Here is a 14,355-nt window from a genome sequence, read left to right on the forward strand (position 1 = left end):
AAATTGGAAAAGATGGGGATCAATATGAAAATTGAAAGGTGGATAAGGAACTGATTAAAGGGGAGACTCCAACGGGTCGTACTGAAGGGTGAACTGTCAGGCTGGAAGGAGGTTACTAGTGGAGTTCCTCAAGGATCGGTTTTGGGACCAATCTTATTTAACCTTTTATTACTGATCTTGGCACAAAAAGCGGGAATGTGCTAATAAAGTTTGCGGATGATACAAAGCTAGGGGGTATTGCTAACACGGTGAAGGACCGGGATATCATACAGGAAGATCTGGATGACCTTGTAAACTGGAGTAATAGAAATAGGATGAAATTTAATAGTGAAAAGTGCAAGGTCATGCACTTAGGGATTAATAATAAGAATTTTAGATATACATTGGGGACACATCAGTTGGAAGCAACAGAGGAGGAGAAGGACCTTGGAGTATTGGTTGATCACAGGATGACTATGAGCCGCCAATGTGATATGGCCGTTAAAAAAGCTAATGCGGTTTTAGGATGCATCAGGCGAGGTATTTCCAGCAAAGATAAGGAGGTGTTAGTACCGTTATATAAGGCACTGGTGAGACCTCACCTGGAATACTGTGTGCAGTTCTGGTCTCCCATGTTTAAGAAGGATGAATTCAAACTGGAACAGGTTCAGAGATGGGCTACTAGGATGATCCGAGGAATGGAAAACTTGTCATATGAAAGGAGACTCAAAGAGCTTGGCTTGTTTAGTCTAGCCAAAAGAAGGCTGAGGGGGAATCTGCTTGTTCTTTAAAAAATATATCAGAGGGATTAATATTAGGGAGGGAGAGGAATTATTTAAGCTTAGTACCAATGTAGACACAAGAACAAATGGGTATAAACTGGACACTAGGAAGTTTAGACTTGAAATTAGATGAAGGTTTCTAACCATTAGAGGAGTGAAGTTCTGGAACAGCCTTCCAAGGGGAGTAGTGGGGGCAAAAGACATATCTGGCTTTAAGACTAAGCTTGATAAGTTTATGGAAGGGATGGTATGATGGGATAGCTTAATTTTGGCAATTGATCTTTGATTACCAGCAGATAAGTATGCCCAGTGGTCGGTGACGGGATGTGGGATGGGATGGGATCTGAGTTACTGCAGAGAATTCTTTCCTGAGTGCTGATTGGTGAGTCTTGCCCACATGCTCAGGGTTTAGCTGATCGCCATATTTGGGGTCGGGAAGGAATTTTCCTCCAGGGCAGATTGGCAGAGGCCCTGGAGGTTTTTCGCCTTCGTCTGCAGCGTGGGGCATGGGTCACTTGCTGGTGGATTCTCTGCAGCTTGAGGTCTTCAAACCACAATTTGAAGACTTCAATAAGTCGGACATAGGTTAGGGGTTTGTTATAGAAGTGGATGGGTAGGGTTCTGTGGCCTGCTTTGTGCAGGTCAGACTAGATGATCACATTGGTCCCTTCTGACCCTAAAGTCTATGAGTCTATGAGCAGCACTGCAGCAGTGACACTACATACCATGAATGCTGAATAGCACATAGTGGAAATGGACTGTTTGCAAATCCATAGGCTGAAATAATGAATATGTTCATAGCAATCAAGATAGCTTTGTGAATGATTTGCAAACAATGGGGGACAGAGGGCTAAAGCTGATGGATAGTTGATTTGCAGCTAATTATCCTACCATTAAAAAGAACCCAGCAATTTCATAGCTGATATGAAGAGTTCATCAGCTCTGTGTTGGAGAGGGGAAAGGGGACTTCAAATCCATTCTCATCCACTTTAGGCCAGAGGCTTAGCGGGGAGGGTCCATAACCTGGTGTGGTTGTGGACTACTGAGCATAATGAGAACCACCAGGTATCTGATATAATTGAGTGTGATATAGTCTACCTCTTCCATTTCCAAATAAGATATTCAGAATAAGCCATATTTCATGTAGAGTCAAAGTTTCAAAAGGGCCTACAGAAGGTAAAAGGCAGTAGTGAAATCTTATTTTGTTTGACAGCTTTAATGGTCAAGTCAAGGATGAACAACATGAAGGTTCAGAGTAAAACTATAGTTTCATTTCATATCATTGAGAGGAGGAGGAGGAATAACTTACTTTTATTTTCCTAGATTTTTTTCGGTTTGTAAAATAACCTGAATAATGTTTCTAATGTTTCATGGAAGGTTATAAAAGTGTTATTCATTTGAAGGAGCAGCACTCTTCCTTCTGTATCACATTTGTCTCTTGGAACTGCTCTAGTTTTCCCAACCTGTCTGAAAGACAAAAATTCAGGTAGCCTATAATAATCCAGTTATTAGTGAGTTGTTCTTAAAACTCCTCTTCACTTGAAATACGGGGCTGGCTCTTGGTGTTAAACGTATGTGTTTAGAATAGATTTTGTGTACAAAGTGTTTGACAAAGCTTCTCTCTCTTCCCAAGCCTCTGTAGAGGAAAGAGTGGCTGGGTGTATGAGAGGAAGGAGAAGCTGAAGACTAGAGGGTTTTATGTGGGCTTTTCTGGAGTGTGTATGTTGAGGTTTTTCTCCCTTTTCTGGTTTGTGGCGAGGGACACATTAGTTTTTGGTTACTTAAGTCAATTTGTATTTTTAAAGTGTTAAACATTAGAACTTCTTGAGAAAGAATGATGTAGTGGGTAGGGCATTGGATGGGGACTAGAGAGATCCAAGTTCATTTCTGAGCTCAGCCATAGACTTCCTGGGTGGCCTTGGGCAAGTCACTTAAGCTACCTCATGCCTTGGTTTCCCTATCTGTAAAATGGGAATAATGCTTCTGTATGTCACTGGGGTGTTGTGAGAATAAAACTAATTCATCGCTGTGAAGTGCTCAGATGCTATGGTGATGAAGGCCATATGAGTACATAGAAAGTGTTTTAAATTATTTAGATTTGTAGAAAATATAAAAAAATACATAATAATAATAGACCAAATGTACAGCCATCGTAGTTTATCAAACTCTGTGACAGAGAAAGATGGGAGCTCTAGTTTAGGCTCAAAATTTAAGGGAAGAGCTCTACAAAAATTATTAACATGCATTATTATTAACGTGTGCATTATCAACATGTTTTCACAAAATTTAAAAAAATTGTGAAAACAGTTTGTTTGTAAGTATCCAAACATCACAGCATTGTGCGAGTGCATGAAACCTAGAAAGTGAAGTGGAGTAAAAACTGGATTAGCTACTCACTACTTGTAAACAGTAATCTGACTCTGACAGCCCACATTCAGTATAATGGTATCAGTCTAGAAATTAAGCTGTATTTGCTCCTCTAAGTCATCTTACTCACTGAGGATAAGCTGCATTATTGGACATGTATTCAAAAGTCATATTTTCAATATTTTATAGAAGTAATTTGCCGGTATGGTCCTCAATATATTCGTGAATACTAAAATAGGCTCAGGAACTAAAAATGCATATGAATTCTTCATTCCAGCTAAATTCAGCTTGACTCATTCCAAAAGCCTTAACTGTAGATTTCCATATGTGATACATATGATGCATGTATTACAGACAGATGGAAACCTGGATCATGCAGTACATGTATAGCATCATATACATAATTTGTGCCAAATTCTCTAAAACCAATTCAAATAGCAAATGGGAAGATGACGGTTTATACTCTTGGGATCAGAGCTGTGTCAAGCTGAGAAATGTAGTAATTGTACTTTGTTCCTTACTCCATGTGGAGTAGAGATACATTAGTACTGACCATTGGAAGAGCATATTAGACTACTTATGAATAGGATTCCCAACAGATCCTCTACCCAAAATGTACCACCAGTGGAAAGCTCTAAAACAGTTAGTGCAATTGCTTACCTGTGCGACAGGGACCAGTTTTCTGCCCATTTTTATCAATAATTTGGAAGAAAATATAAAATCATTGCTGATGAAGTTTGCAAATGACCCAAAGATTGGAGTGGTAAATAGGGATAGGTTAAATCTGGATTGCATGGTAGGTGGACTCACTTGAACAACATGCATTTTCATACAGCTAAATGAGGACTATATACATGTGAGTAGGTCTTTGTGTGGGCAAGAACGATTCGTTTGGGAACAGCTATCAATGAGTGCAAGTCTGACTTTAAGGCTGCTCCACTTCATTCAAAAGAGAGATGCTGGTGAGTACAAAGCCATGTTTCTGTGAAAGCCTGGGTATTTCACATATGCTGTTTAAAGAAAACATTTGTAAGCCCTTAAATCTATCACTTCCAGGGAAGTTTGTCGGGAACTGGAACCCCATTTAAGAAGAAGCTCTTGCTCTTGCACTAGGTCTTTTCCTTGCCAGTAAAGCTTCCTATACACACAAGGAAGTTTTATTCAGAAGTCATTTTACAGGAACAATAGCAGAGGCAAAAACAGTAAACGCCTTGCCCCATTCTGACTAAGATTGTCAGGCTGAAAAATTTGGTCACTAGTAGCTAGGTATAGAATAGTGGAGTGGAGGGACACTGAAGGCTGTGGCAAGCCCAGGTCTGCACTATCACATCATAAGGATGGCATTCTTCCCTCTGAGTCAGTATTTGAACTAATGACCCAGTAGGCTGTGAGGAACACTATCCTGCAGGAGCTGGTGCCTTTCAGAGGAGACATAAAACAGATCCTGATCCTCTAGCAGTTATTAAAGAGCCCATAGCATTTTTCAAAAGAATAAAGGTTTTAATCCAGGTTCTCTGGTCAAATAAGATTCAAGTGAACATAACATTCTTCCTGTCTTGTCCTGGGGCCATACCCTGTTTGCCTTATTCACACAAATAGTCCTACTGACACCTTCGAGAATACTTGTGTACATGTGGCCTCTAAACAGTTCAATAATGGGATGGTGGGTGTGCTGATAATCGGTTGCCACTTATAACTCTATTTATAATTTGAAATATTTCTGGAGTGCTCCTGGGTCCTTTGGGCACCATCAAAATATAAAGTCACCTGTGCAACCCTCTTGACACCAATATTGGTGCACAGGTGTAACTAATATCTTGTCTATGCAGCGAGTTCCAGTATTACATCAAGCCACACTCCAGGACTTGTGCTGTGCTATAGTTACCCTGCAGCAATTTGGTGCACTCTAGGTTCACACCCTGGCTTTCCATACCAGAACTTGCTGCCTAGACAAGCCCTATGAGGAATCGGACCTATTAACATCATTACAGGATGCTGTCTAGTTTATATCCCATTGGACTAAATGATACAAACCCTACTAAGAATGCTTTGTCATCCACTAGCTTTTTAATTTATTTGAAATTTGCAAAATCAATAGAAATATGTCACATGGAAGGGTGTATGTGCACCATAGTGTATGTGGAACCATAGTAGCAGTGTCAGTTGTTGTAAAGGTAGCTGTAAAACTTTGCCATGCATCTAGTTCACTTGAGATGCTCCTTAATTGCTCTAACATATTGTTATATAAATCCCCCAAGTATGGGGTGTAGAAACACAAACACAACTGTGTTCGGATTTTTTTGTCCTCCATGCAGATGTGCTCAGTTGTTGACAACTCTTGAGAAAATGCAGGTGGATTTACAGTCCAGAAGTCTGGAATTCATTTGTGGAAATGTTCAGCCTTTTTTTTTTTTTTTTAAATTTTTAATCCTTTAGCTCAGCTACAAGAAGTCAATGCAAATGGAGCTGAAATCTCAAAGTGAGGAGTGTGAAAGAGCTTCTTAGCCCTCCTCCATTGAAACAGTGAATGGGCAGAAAAGTCAAACACGCTCTCAAAATAAAATATCTTCTCGTAGGATTTTCACTATAGCTCCTTCCAAATGTAAGAAACACAAATAAGCTCTTGAACTGTATATATTAACAACTAACAACAGGCTAGCTCCTTTTGACTACATTTTACAGTTCATGCTAACACATTCAACTGGGAAAGGGAGACGGGGTGTTAATTTATTCACTGAAGAGTTGGAACTACGTCAGTTTTCCCTACAATGTTCTTGATCTGGTAAATTGTATGTCGTTAAACTCCCTACAAAAATGTAACGTCCGTGGAAAACTTTAACCTGTGCTCTTCAGGCTCCAGTCTGAAGCATGATGCTTTATCAGTCAATTGTGGCATCTTAGTTAGTAGCTTTGAATAAATTAAACATTTTTTTTGGTACTTGGGCTCCTTAGGGAATGGACTTTATTTCTGGGCCCTGACTGAGAATAGACTGTTGCAACCAAGTGGTGCGTTTGGGGAGTGGAGGGGAGAAGGATGAGGGTACAACTGCTTGGCAGCTGGACTGAAAAGGAATGACCTGCAGCCATTTTGAGGGGCATTGTAAGCTGCACGCCTCTCTCCCCAGAGCAGTAGGCTTACCACATGTCCAGGTTTTCTCACAATTGTCCCTTTGAGGTAGTTGTCCAAGGAATCTGTAAGCACTGGCCTGCTAAACCCAGGGTTGGTTGTGAGTTCAGTCCTAGAGGGGGCCATTTAGGGATCTGGGGCAAAAATCTGTCTGGGGATTGGTCCTGCTTTGAGCAGGGGGTTGGACTAGATGACCTCCTGAGGTCCCTTCCAACCCTGATATTCTATGATTCAGGAAGGATTGACCCTACACCCAGAGCTTGGGTCAGGCCCCTTTTTCTCTCAGGGCTTCAGCTTTATTTGTTCCACATAAAAGTTGGTTGCACAAATTCCACATCACTTGTTTCTTCCCTCTAACCTTGGGTCTTCTGCAGGGCTAGCTATTCCCTACACGGTCTCACCCTACAGGACACTGGCTTAAGAGCTATCTACAAGTTGTGCTCTCTGTACCTCACCCACCACAAGAGGGCTTCCTGCCAGAGCCTACTCCTGGCAGCTCTTTTCCAGTCCTCTTACACGACATTTACCTGGGAGTCTCCCTTCTCCAGAGTCGGCCACAGGAATCAACTCACTTCCTGTAGCTCCTACCCCTGTCCCTGGGTCTCCTGCACATTCCTTCCTTTAGCTCTCTGTCCACCTAAGCGAGTTGCTGATATATAACCACCTGATCCCTTGCTGATAAGTTTTAGCTAGGAGGTAGCTAATAAGATACAGGCCCAAAACCCCTCAAGAGGATACGTCTATACTACCCACCGGATCGGCGGGTAGTAATCAATCTATCGGGGATCAAGTTATCAAGTTATCACGTCTCATCTAGACGTGATAAATCGATCCACGAATCAATGCCCATACTCCACCTTGGCAGGAGGAGTAAGCAGCGTCGACGGGGGAGCCGTGGCAGTTGACTCACCAGCTTGAGGATGGCCAGGTAAGTCGAACTAAGATTTTTCGACTGCAGCTACACGAATAGCATAGGTGAAGTTGCATATCTTAGATTGACGCTCCCCTCCCCCGCCAGTGTAGACCAGCCCAGAGTGCCTGCCACTCTGTGCCAGCCATCAACAAGGTAGTACAAAATTGGAAGGGGACAGGTCTCTCAAGCAATGGGGCAAAAAAAAAATAAGTGGGCAACATATATTTTTATAACAAAACCACACCATGTATTGTATCATTAAAGGTTTTACCAGGATGGGCTGCATTGCTCATGAGCGATGAAGTGATTCACACATACCTAGAATCCCGCCAATCCTTTAGGTCTCTGGCAAATCCAGGACTAATTTCCTTACAAGTTACTTTGGCATTTTCAAAGGAGCTTGAGAGAGTTCAGGGAATTTCCCAACTTCCTTAGGCTCCCCACTGCCGCTGAATAGTAATATTTAGCACTCTTCAACCAAAGATCAAGGGTGAGTAAGCCTCATGATCCCCATTCTTTAACAGAGGCGGTAACTGAGCCATGAAGAGGTGAAGTTGCTTCTCCATGTCCCTTGATAAAGGCTTGTTTATGCTACAGGACAGAACCATTGCTGATGGTGGTTCACAGTGGTTGCAACCAAACTAGTACTGAACACTGTTCAGCTCTGAGTGCAGACAAAGACCTGCCACATTCAGCATAGTTCCAGCTAAGCTTTAACCCTTTGCCAGCAACAGGTTTTAGTCTGTAGTGTAGACAAGGCCTCGCCTCCTGTTTCCCTAGTCTGTGTACCCGTCTCTGAGGCAACCTGTAAGCAACATGACTGATACACAACTCAACATTTTTTAAAAAACAAAACATGGCATCATAGTAGATGGAAGCCCCTTCTTTTCTCAGGACCCACTAAGTCATACTCCTAGCTGAGATTTCCTCTACTTTGACTCAGCTTATAAAACGAATGACGCCTTGTGGAAAACTCTGCAAAACATTCTGTTAAGAGAGAGATCAGCCTCTACATCATCCCTGGTCTGCTTTTCCACTCCTTCATTTTTTCTTAGTAGGAGTATTGGCAGGACAAACAGATCTTTGTTTCTTAACTGTTCCTGGGCTCCTGTCACTTATCCCCGTCCTGCATTCATATAACCTTCTCATTTGGTTACCGGTGTTGCAGATAAGACAATGGCTTTGGAAGCAGATCTCATATGAATTCTGATGCTGTCCTTTTCGTCCTTTATTAACAATGAGCAACACAAAAAATAACAACTCAACAGAGAAGCAGCTTTGTTCCTAATTAGAATGTTTCCCAACATCTACCAGGAACCTTTGGCATTTATAACACTTTACAGTGAAAATGGCATGCATTCATCTTACTCAATTTTACATGCTAGAAGAGTTTACATTTCATCAGATTTTGGAGCAGGAAAATAAGTTGAAGTTGCTCATATTGGCCATTTCTAACCTTATGTTCAATACACACCTTCATTTGTGTAAATGTAATGTGACCCAGCCCTGTTCCAACGATATAACTGGAGCCTGAATTGGGTACCTATTCCCTAATGAGCATGGATGGAGATTTTTTCCCTTGAGAACAGAGTTGGATCCCTGATACAACATATCACCTAGGAGAAGTCTTAAGCACAGGCTCCCTGAAAAAAGTCACTACTCATGCAAACCAAATTACCAACAAATGCCTTAAAGATAATTGAGGCTAGTACGATTTTAACTTTCATCTGGACAGGGCCCTTTCTACCCTGTAAGTAGCTGAGATTAGACTTGCAGCTAACCACATTAATGGCAGCAGGAGACCTGAACATGTGCAGCACCTGTATTATCAATTGATAAACATCTCTAAGAACCCAGTGCTCTGGTCCTGCTAAAGTCAAAGGGAACTGAGAGTGTTCAGGATCAGGCCCTACTATGCACTGACCGCTATGGCACAGGTTACTGACTGCAAACCATCAAATCCAATCTCACTTTTGTAACAGACCATAAATATGGATTTATCTGATCTGCCTTAAACGTCTGCTCATATTTCACATTTAGACACAAATGTGCCAGACAACATAGTTCTGTTCTGCAAGGTAAATATTATACTTCAAACTTTTTTTTTTTTTTTTTGGTAATCTCTGATACTGCACACTTTTAGTGGTTTGGTTTTATTCAAGTTACAGACACAATTAAAAAGAACATAAGAAACCCTTGTCATTAAAACTGTGTTAATGTAATGTTAATGGTTTAGTTTGAATCTACAAATCAAGGAAACAGAGTAAAAGGTGAAACTACTTCAATTGGTGCAATTGTCTGAGAAAAGTCTCCAGGAAAGAAGATGGTCCCATGTGACCTGCGGTGCTTGGACTTGAGGGGGTGAGTTAAAGGAATCCTTTCAGGCCAGCACTGAATTTCTAGCTTTCAGTCAGTTTAAGTAAGTTGGTTTTAGTGGGCTAAGTTTTGTTGATGAGAGAGACATGCTTTGGTGCTTATACAGTGCTCTTCTTCAGGTCTGGGAAATGTGCTGGGGGCAGGCAGCCAGCAGCCCAGCAAACGCACACACAGAAGATGTAACCCAAAAGCGAAAGGAAACAATCAACTGCAAGCAGCCTTTTATGGTTTTTTTTAGCAGTGTAATAATGCACAGAGAAGACAGATTGCGCAACCAAGCGCCAATCTCACGCTCTGGCAGAAAATTAAAAAAAACCCCAAAAAACAAACAAACAAACAAAAGCCAGACCCCTGAAAAGCACCAAAAAAAGCAACGTGCAATTTATAGATCTGAATAGGCAATTACAGACACAAAGAAGCCAAAATCTGCTTGCTGTTAGTGGGCTTGGCAACACCCGGGGTTGCCAGTCTGAGAAAACTAATGGTTCTATTACATGACATCAGTGATTCATTTTCCCATCTCTGCTGAATGAGCTGATAAAAGAACAAGATCACAAGCTGTTGTAGAGGAAACAAAACTTAAAGAAACGGCAGCAGATGGTATAGTTGAGCATATCTAATGCCAAACCTTAAGAACAATCCAAGTAAATATTTGACGGAGACAGAATCTGATAGTGGTTCAGACTAGATTTAGGTGGGAGCATGAGAACAAGGACTCTGACTGAAATGTGTATTCTAGAGGATTGTTACAATTAGTACTAGCAGACAGATTTTTTTCCCACTGAAACAACCATATTAAAACACCTGAGGTAGGCTTACACTGCTGAAGGTAACCTCCTGTTATGATTGGTAGAGGTGTGATCCAAATCACATTAAACTCAATGGAAAGACACCCATTGACTTCAGTGGGCTCTGGATCAGGCCCTAAGTTCCAGTTGTCTGTTTTGTTATCCATGGCAAGTTGGACGAAGGGTCCGTTAGTGAGAAAGAGAATCCTTCTGCACTTAAATTAGATCGACCTACCTACTTTCCTCAGGACTGTGAAATATAGTTATGTCGACCTAATCCACGGTGCTAGGCTGACCAGAAGAATTCTTCCCTTGAGCTAGTTACCACCTCCTGGAGTGGTGGATTACAGTAACTCCTCACTTAACCTAGTAGTTATGTTCCTGAAAAATGCAACTTTAAGTGAAACGATGTTAAACAAACCATAGTAGCTTTTAGCCCTGAAGCACAAGGTTTATTATCCCTTCAAAAAATGTGTTGTTTATGATAATTCTGGATATTCTTGATAACCATATAAATGTCCAGTTCCTCATTGAATCTTGCTAAGTTCTTGGCCTCAGTGATATCCTGTAGCAGTGAGTTCCACAATCTAATTACAAGGTGTGTGAAAAAGTGTTTCCTTTCATCAGTTTTGAATTTTCCACTTTCTGTAATCTCATTGAAAGTCCCCATGCTTTTATGTTATGAGACAGCGATCTACCTTCTTTAGACCCCTGTATATACATTTAACATGTCTCTTCTTCTTTAACTCTTTTCTAAGGGGAACAATACCAATCTTTTCAATCTCTCTTCATATGAGAATCTTTTCAGACTTTGATCATTCCTGTCACTCTTCTCTGAACTGCCTCTGAAGTCTGCATAATTTTGAGATGCAGGTGATCCCAGTACTGCACATAGTATCCAGATGAGGCTACACCATTAATTTATATATGGGTATTAAAGGCATTATCAGTAATTCAAAACAGATATTCTGGAAAGTCGTCTATTTCCTAGAAGTCAGAATATTTTGAGGTCTTAGATGAGGATTTGATCTGAGTAAGTGGAAGTGCAGAATGTGCACACACTCATGTGTTTGAGGGCTTGGTTAATTTACAGATGTTTAAATGCTGAAGCAGGGCAGGAGACTGTGCCTCCAGGGAGCAGCCCAATTCAGAAGACAGCAGAATCAGGGAAACACCGAAGATGATGGTATTTCTCTCATTTTCACAATTAATTGGCATTTAGATGAATACTACAATTAGATCTTATCATGCACATACCAGACATGCTCACATGCTGCCGGAACGTATTCATCCCTATCTTTCTGTGCAGTAAGAGCAGCAAAAATATTAAGGCACGTGGCACCTGTGCATCGAATCAATACGTTTTCTTATTATCTCTCTCCTCGTGTTTCTGTATGTTTTCCCCTTCATGCTGTGACACTTGTGCTGAAAGTTGATAGGAACATAGGACTTTCCATACCAGTGCAGGCTTCAGAGGAAAGTGCAAGAAACCGGGAAGTGAAATAACTTTCCCATAAGGTACACTGCTTCCTAACACCCCTCAAAGACTGGCTGATTGGACACTTAGAATCTGTCTATCCTGCAATTGAAAACCCATGGCTGGCCCATGCCAGCTGACTCGGGTTCAGGGGGCTAAGGCTAAGGGGCTGTTTAAATGCAGTGTAGACATTTGGGCTTGGTCTGGAGCCCAGACTCTAGGACCCTGGAAGGTGGGCTGGTCCCAAAACTCAGACGGCAGCTCAAGCCTGACCATCTGCACCACAATTAAACAGCCTCTTAGCCTGAGTCCTGTGAGCCCAAATCAGCTGGCATGGGCCAAGTATAAGTTCTTAATTGCCCTTAGTGCCAGTCAGTATAAGCAGTCTGTCCAGTAACATCTTCATGTATCTAATATTCCTGTGACAGCTTTCAGGTACCGGCTGAGCTGAGTTCTCTGATCACTTGTGGCTTTTTGGTGGTATGTGTGGATGAGGTATTTCATTTCCAGTCTCTATTTTACAAAAATCATGGCACAGTAGCTACAATGTAGAATGTACCAGCTTCAAGGACTACTGCTCTGTTCTGAGTCTGATTTTCTTTACATTTGGAACATATCACTTAGGCATCATGGATGTCTGCCTTGAATGTAGAAGGGGAGATAATGGAGCCATGATATTTGCATATATAATATGGAACAAGTTGTAACTTGATATTGAAGGTCATTCGAAATTTATGAGCAATAATTAAAAGAAAAACCCATAGATGTAGCTTCTGTGAGTCCAGAGTTTTGCTCCAAAGAATGCTGTGTGTGTGTTCTGGAGAACCTCAGCTTTGATTTATAAAACTGGACATTTCTTGCCAGAGAGCTGTCTATGAACAAAACAAGCAGCAGCCAACGCCAGAACTATGTTTTCTAGCCTCAAATGTGTTAATTTCAAAGTCCAGTTTAAAAACATTCAGACACTCATGTGGATAAAGCAAACTGGTGTAAGAATGGCATGGAACTAGAATGGAATGATACCAAAATAACAGGTGAGATTCACTGCCGGGCTGTGCTAGAAAAGTAGACTGCAGTGGTATACAAGCCGCACTTCACTTTGCCAAGCAGCCTGGAGTGAACCAGCCAGTGCAGCCCAGATGTGCTGGTTTGGCACATTTCCCAGGTGACCTCTGTCAGCAAGGCTGCTAGGGAACCATGGAAGGAGTTTCAAGATGCCCTGGCATGCACAAGTCAGAGGTGATGCTGTGACCTGTCCCCTGGTGTGAATGTCTGCTTGGGTGCAGCTACTTTCCTTGTATGAATTAAGCCAGATATCTTTATACATATTCAACAATTAATTTGTCCAAGCAATTCTTTCTCTGCTGATAAAATCCTCTAGGCCTGTGAAACTAAACTGTCTAGGAGAGAGTGTGAGAGTGAGTGTGTGTGTGCGCGCACGCGCATGTGCATTTGACTCAGATTGGCATATTCCCTCCAGTAAGTATGATGGGCTGGTGGCTCTGCTGACTGAAACAGGAGCTAGAATTAACAATGGCCAGGAATCTCAGTCTCAGGTTCGCCTCCCTCTCCATTCTATCACTGGGGGGTTGTGTTCCCAGATATGACTCAGGATAAAGGTACAACAAGATTTATTAATGGGGTGGCAAGGACTCCCCAGGTAACAAGGTGAGATGGATAATAAAACAAGGCAGTCTGTATCAATAGGAATGTATACATGATGATCAAAATGACAATGACAGTACCATCTCTGGCAGCTTGATTTGATGGTGTCTTCTCCTCTTCAGGATGGATGCAGTGCGACAGGACGGCCAGATTCCTCAGATGGAGACAGGACCTCCAGATGAACGTCTTCTCGGGTAAGATGGAAGTATTCAGGTAATTAAATCCCTCTCCCTCCCTTTACTTGCGTCGTCGTGCATGGGGCAAGTGATCACTATAGGAGATGGACTAGGTGTGTGTAGGTAAGTATATTCCATGCTTAAGATGACCCTTGTGGGGTGAATGGCCTACCCTACTAACCCTCAGCTCTGTCTCAAACAGACAGCAACAAGAGTCTGCCACTCAGGCGGGCAGCCCCGACCTAATCTGAGCACCGCCCTCACGTAGACATAGGGTTGGTAGGCAGATTAGCCAATGACAGTAACCATCTTTTCCCACCTAAACACACAAAGGCGCCAAATTCAGAATGAGAAGGGGACAAGAAGGGCTTACAAAATGGATGCCTAGCTGTCCTTTGGAGAATACAAGGGTACGTCTATACTACCCGCCAGATCAGCGGATAGTGTTCAATGTATCAGGGATCGATTTATCGCGTCTCGTTTAGACGTGATAAATTGATCCCCAAATTGACGCCTGTACTCCACCTCGGCAGGAGGAGTAAGCAGAATTGATGGGGGAGCAGCGGCAGTCAACTCGCTGCCATGAGGACGGCCAAATAAGTCAAACTAAGATACTTTGACTTCAGCTACGCGAATACATCAGACAGTCCTGGGGACTTGATTTGTCTCCAGAATGTATATAGCTCGGGAAGCAGACATACAAAT

The 14,355-nt window shown here is 42.0% G+C and overlaps 1 protein-coding gene across 4 annotated transcripts in view; it reads left to right on the forward strand.

Moving 5' to 3' along the window:
• The window catches only part of GFPT2 (glutamine-fructose-6-phosphate transaminase 2), a 108,570-nt gene that overhangs the window by 59,405 nt on the left and 34,810 nt on the right, over positions 1-14,355 (forward strand). For 2 of the 4 annotated variants that reach the window (XM_030571847.1, XM_030571849.1), the window contains exons 1-2: positions 11,426-11,518; positions 13,597-13,668. In XM_030571847.1, the coding sequence (XP_030427707.1) occupies positions 11,434-11,518; positions 13,597-13,668 (157 nt within the window). In that variant the 5' untranslated portion in view covers positions 11,426-11,433. Of the gene's footprint in view, positions 1-11,425; positions 11,519-13,596; positions 13,669-14,355 lie in introns of those variants that run through there. The other 2 variants (XM_030571850.1, XM_030571848.1) reach the window with 1 other exon arrangement.

The sequence above is a fragment of the Gopherus evgoodei genome, chromosome 8 (genome assembly GCF_007399415.2).
Source record: "Gopherus evgoodei ecotype Sinaloan lineage chromosome 8, rGopEvg1_v1.p, whole genome shotgun sequence".
Taxonomy (NCBI): domain Eukaryota; kingdom Metazoa; phylum Chordata; order Testudines; family Testudinidae; genus Gopherus; species Gopherus evgoodei.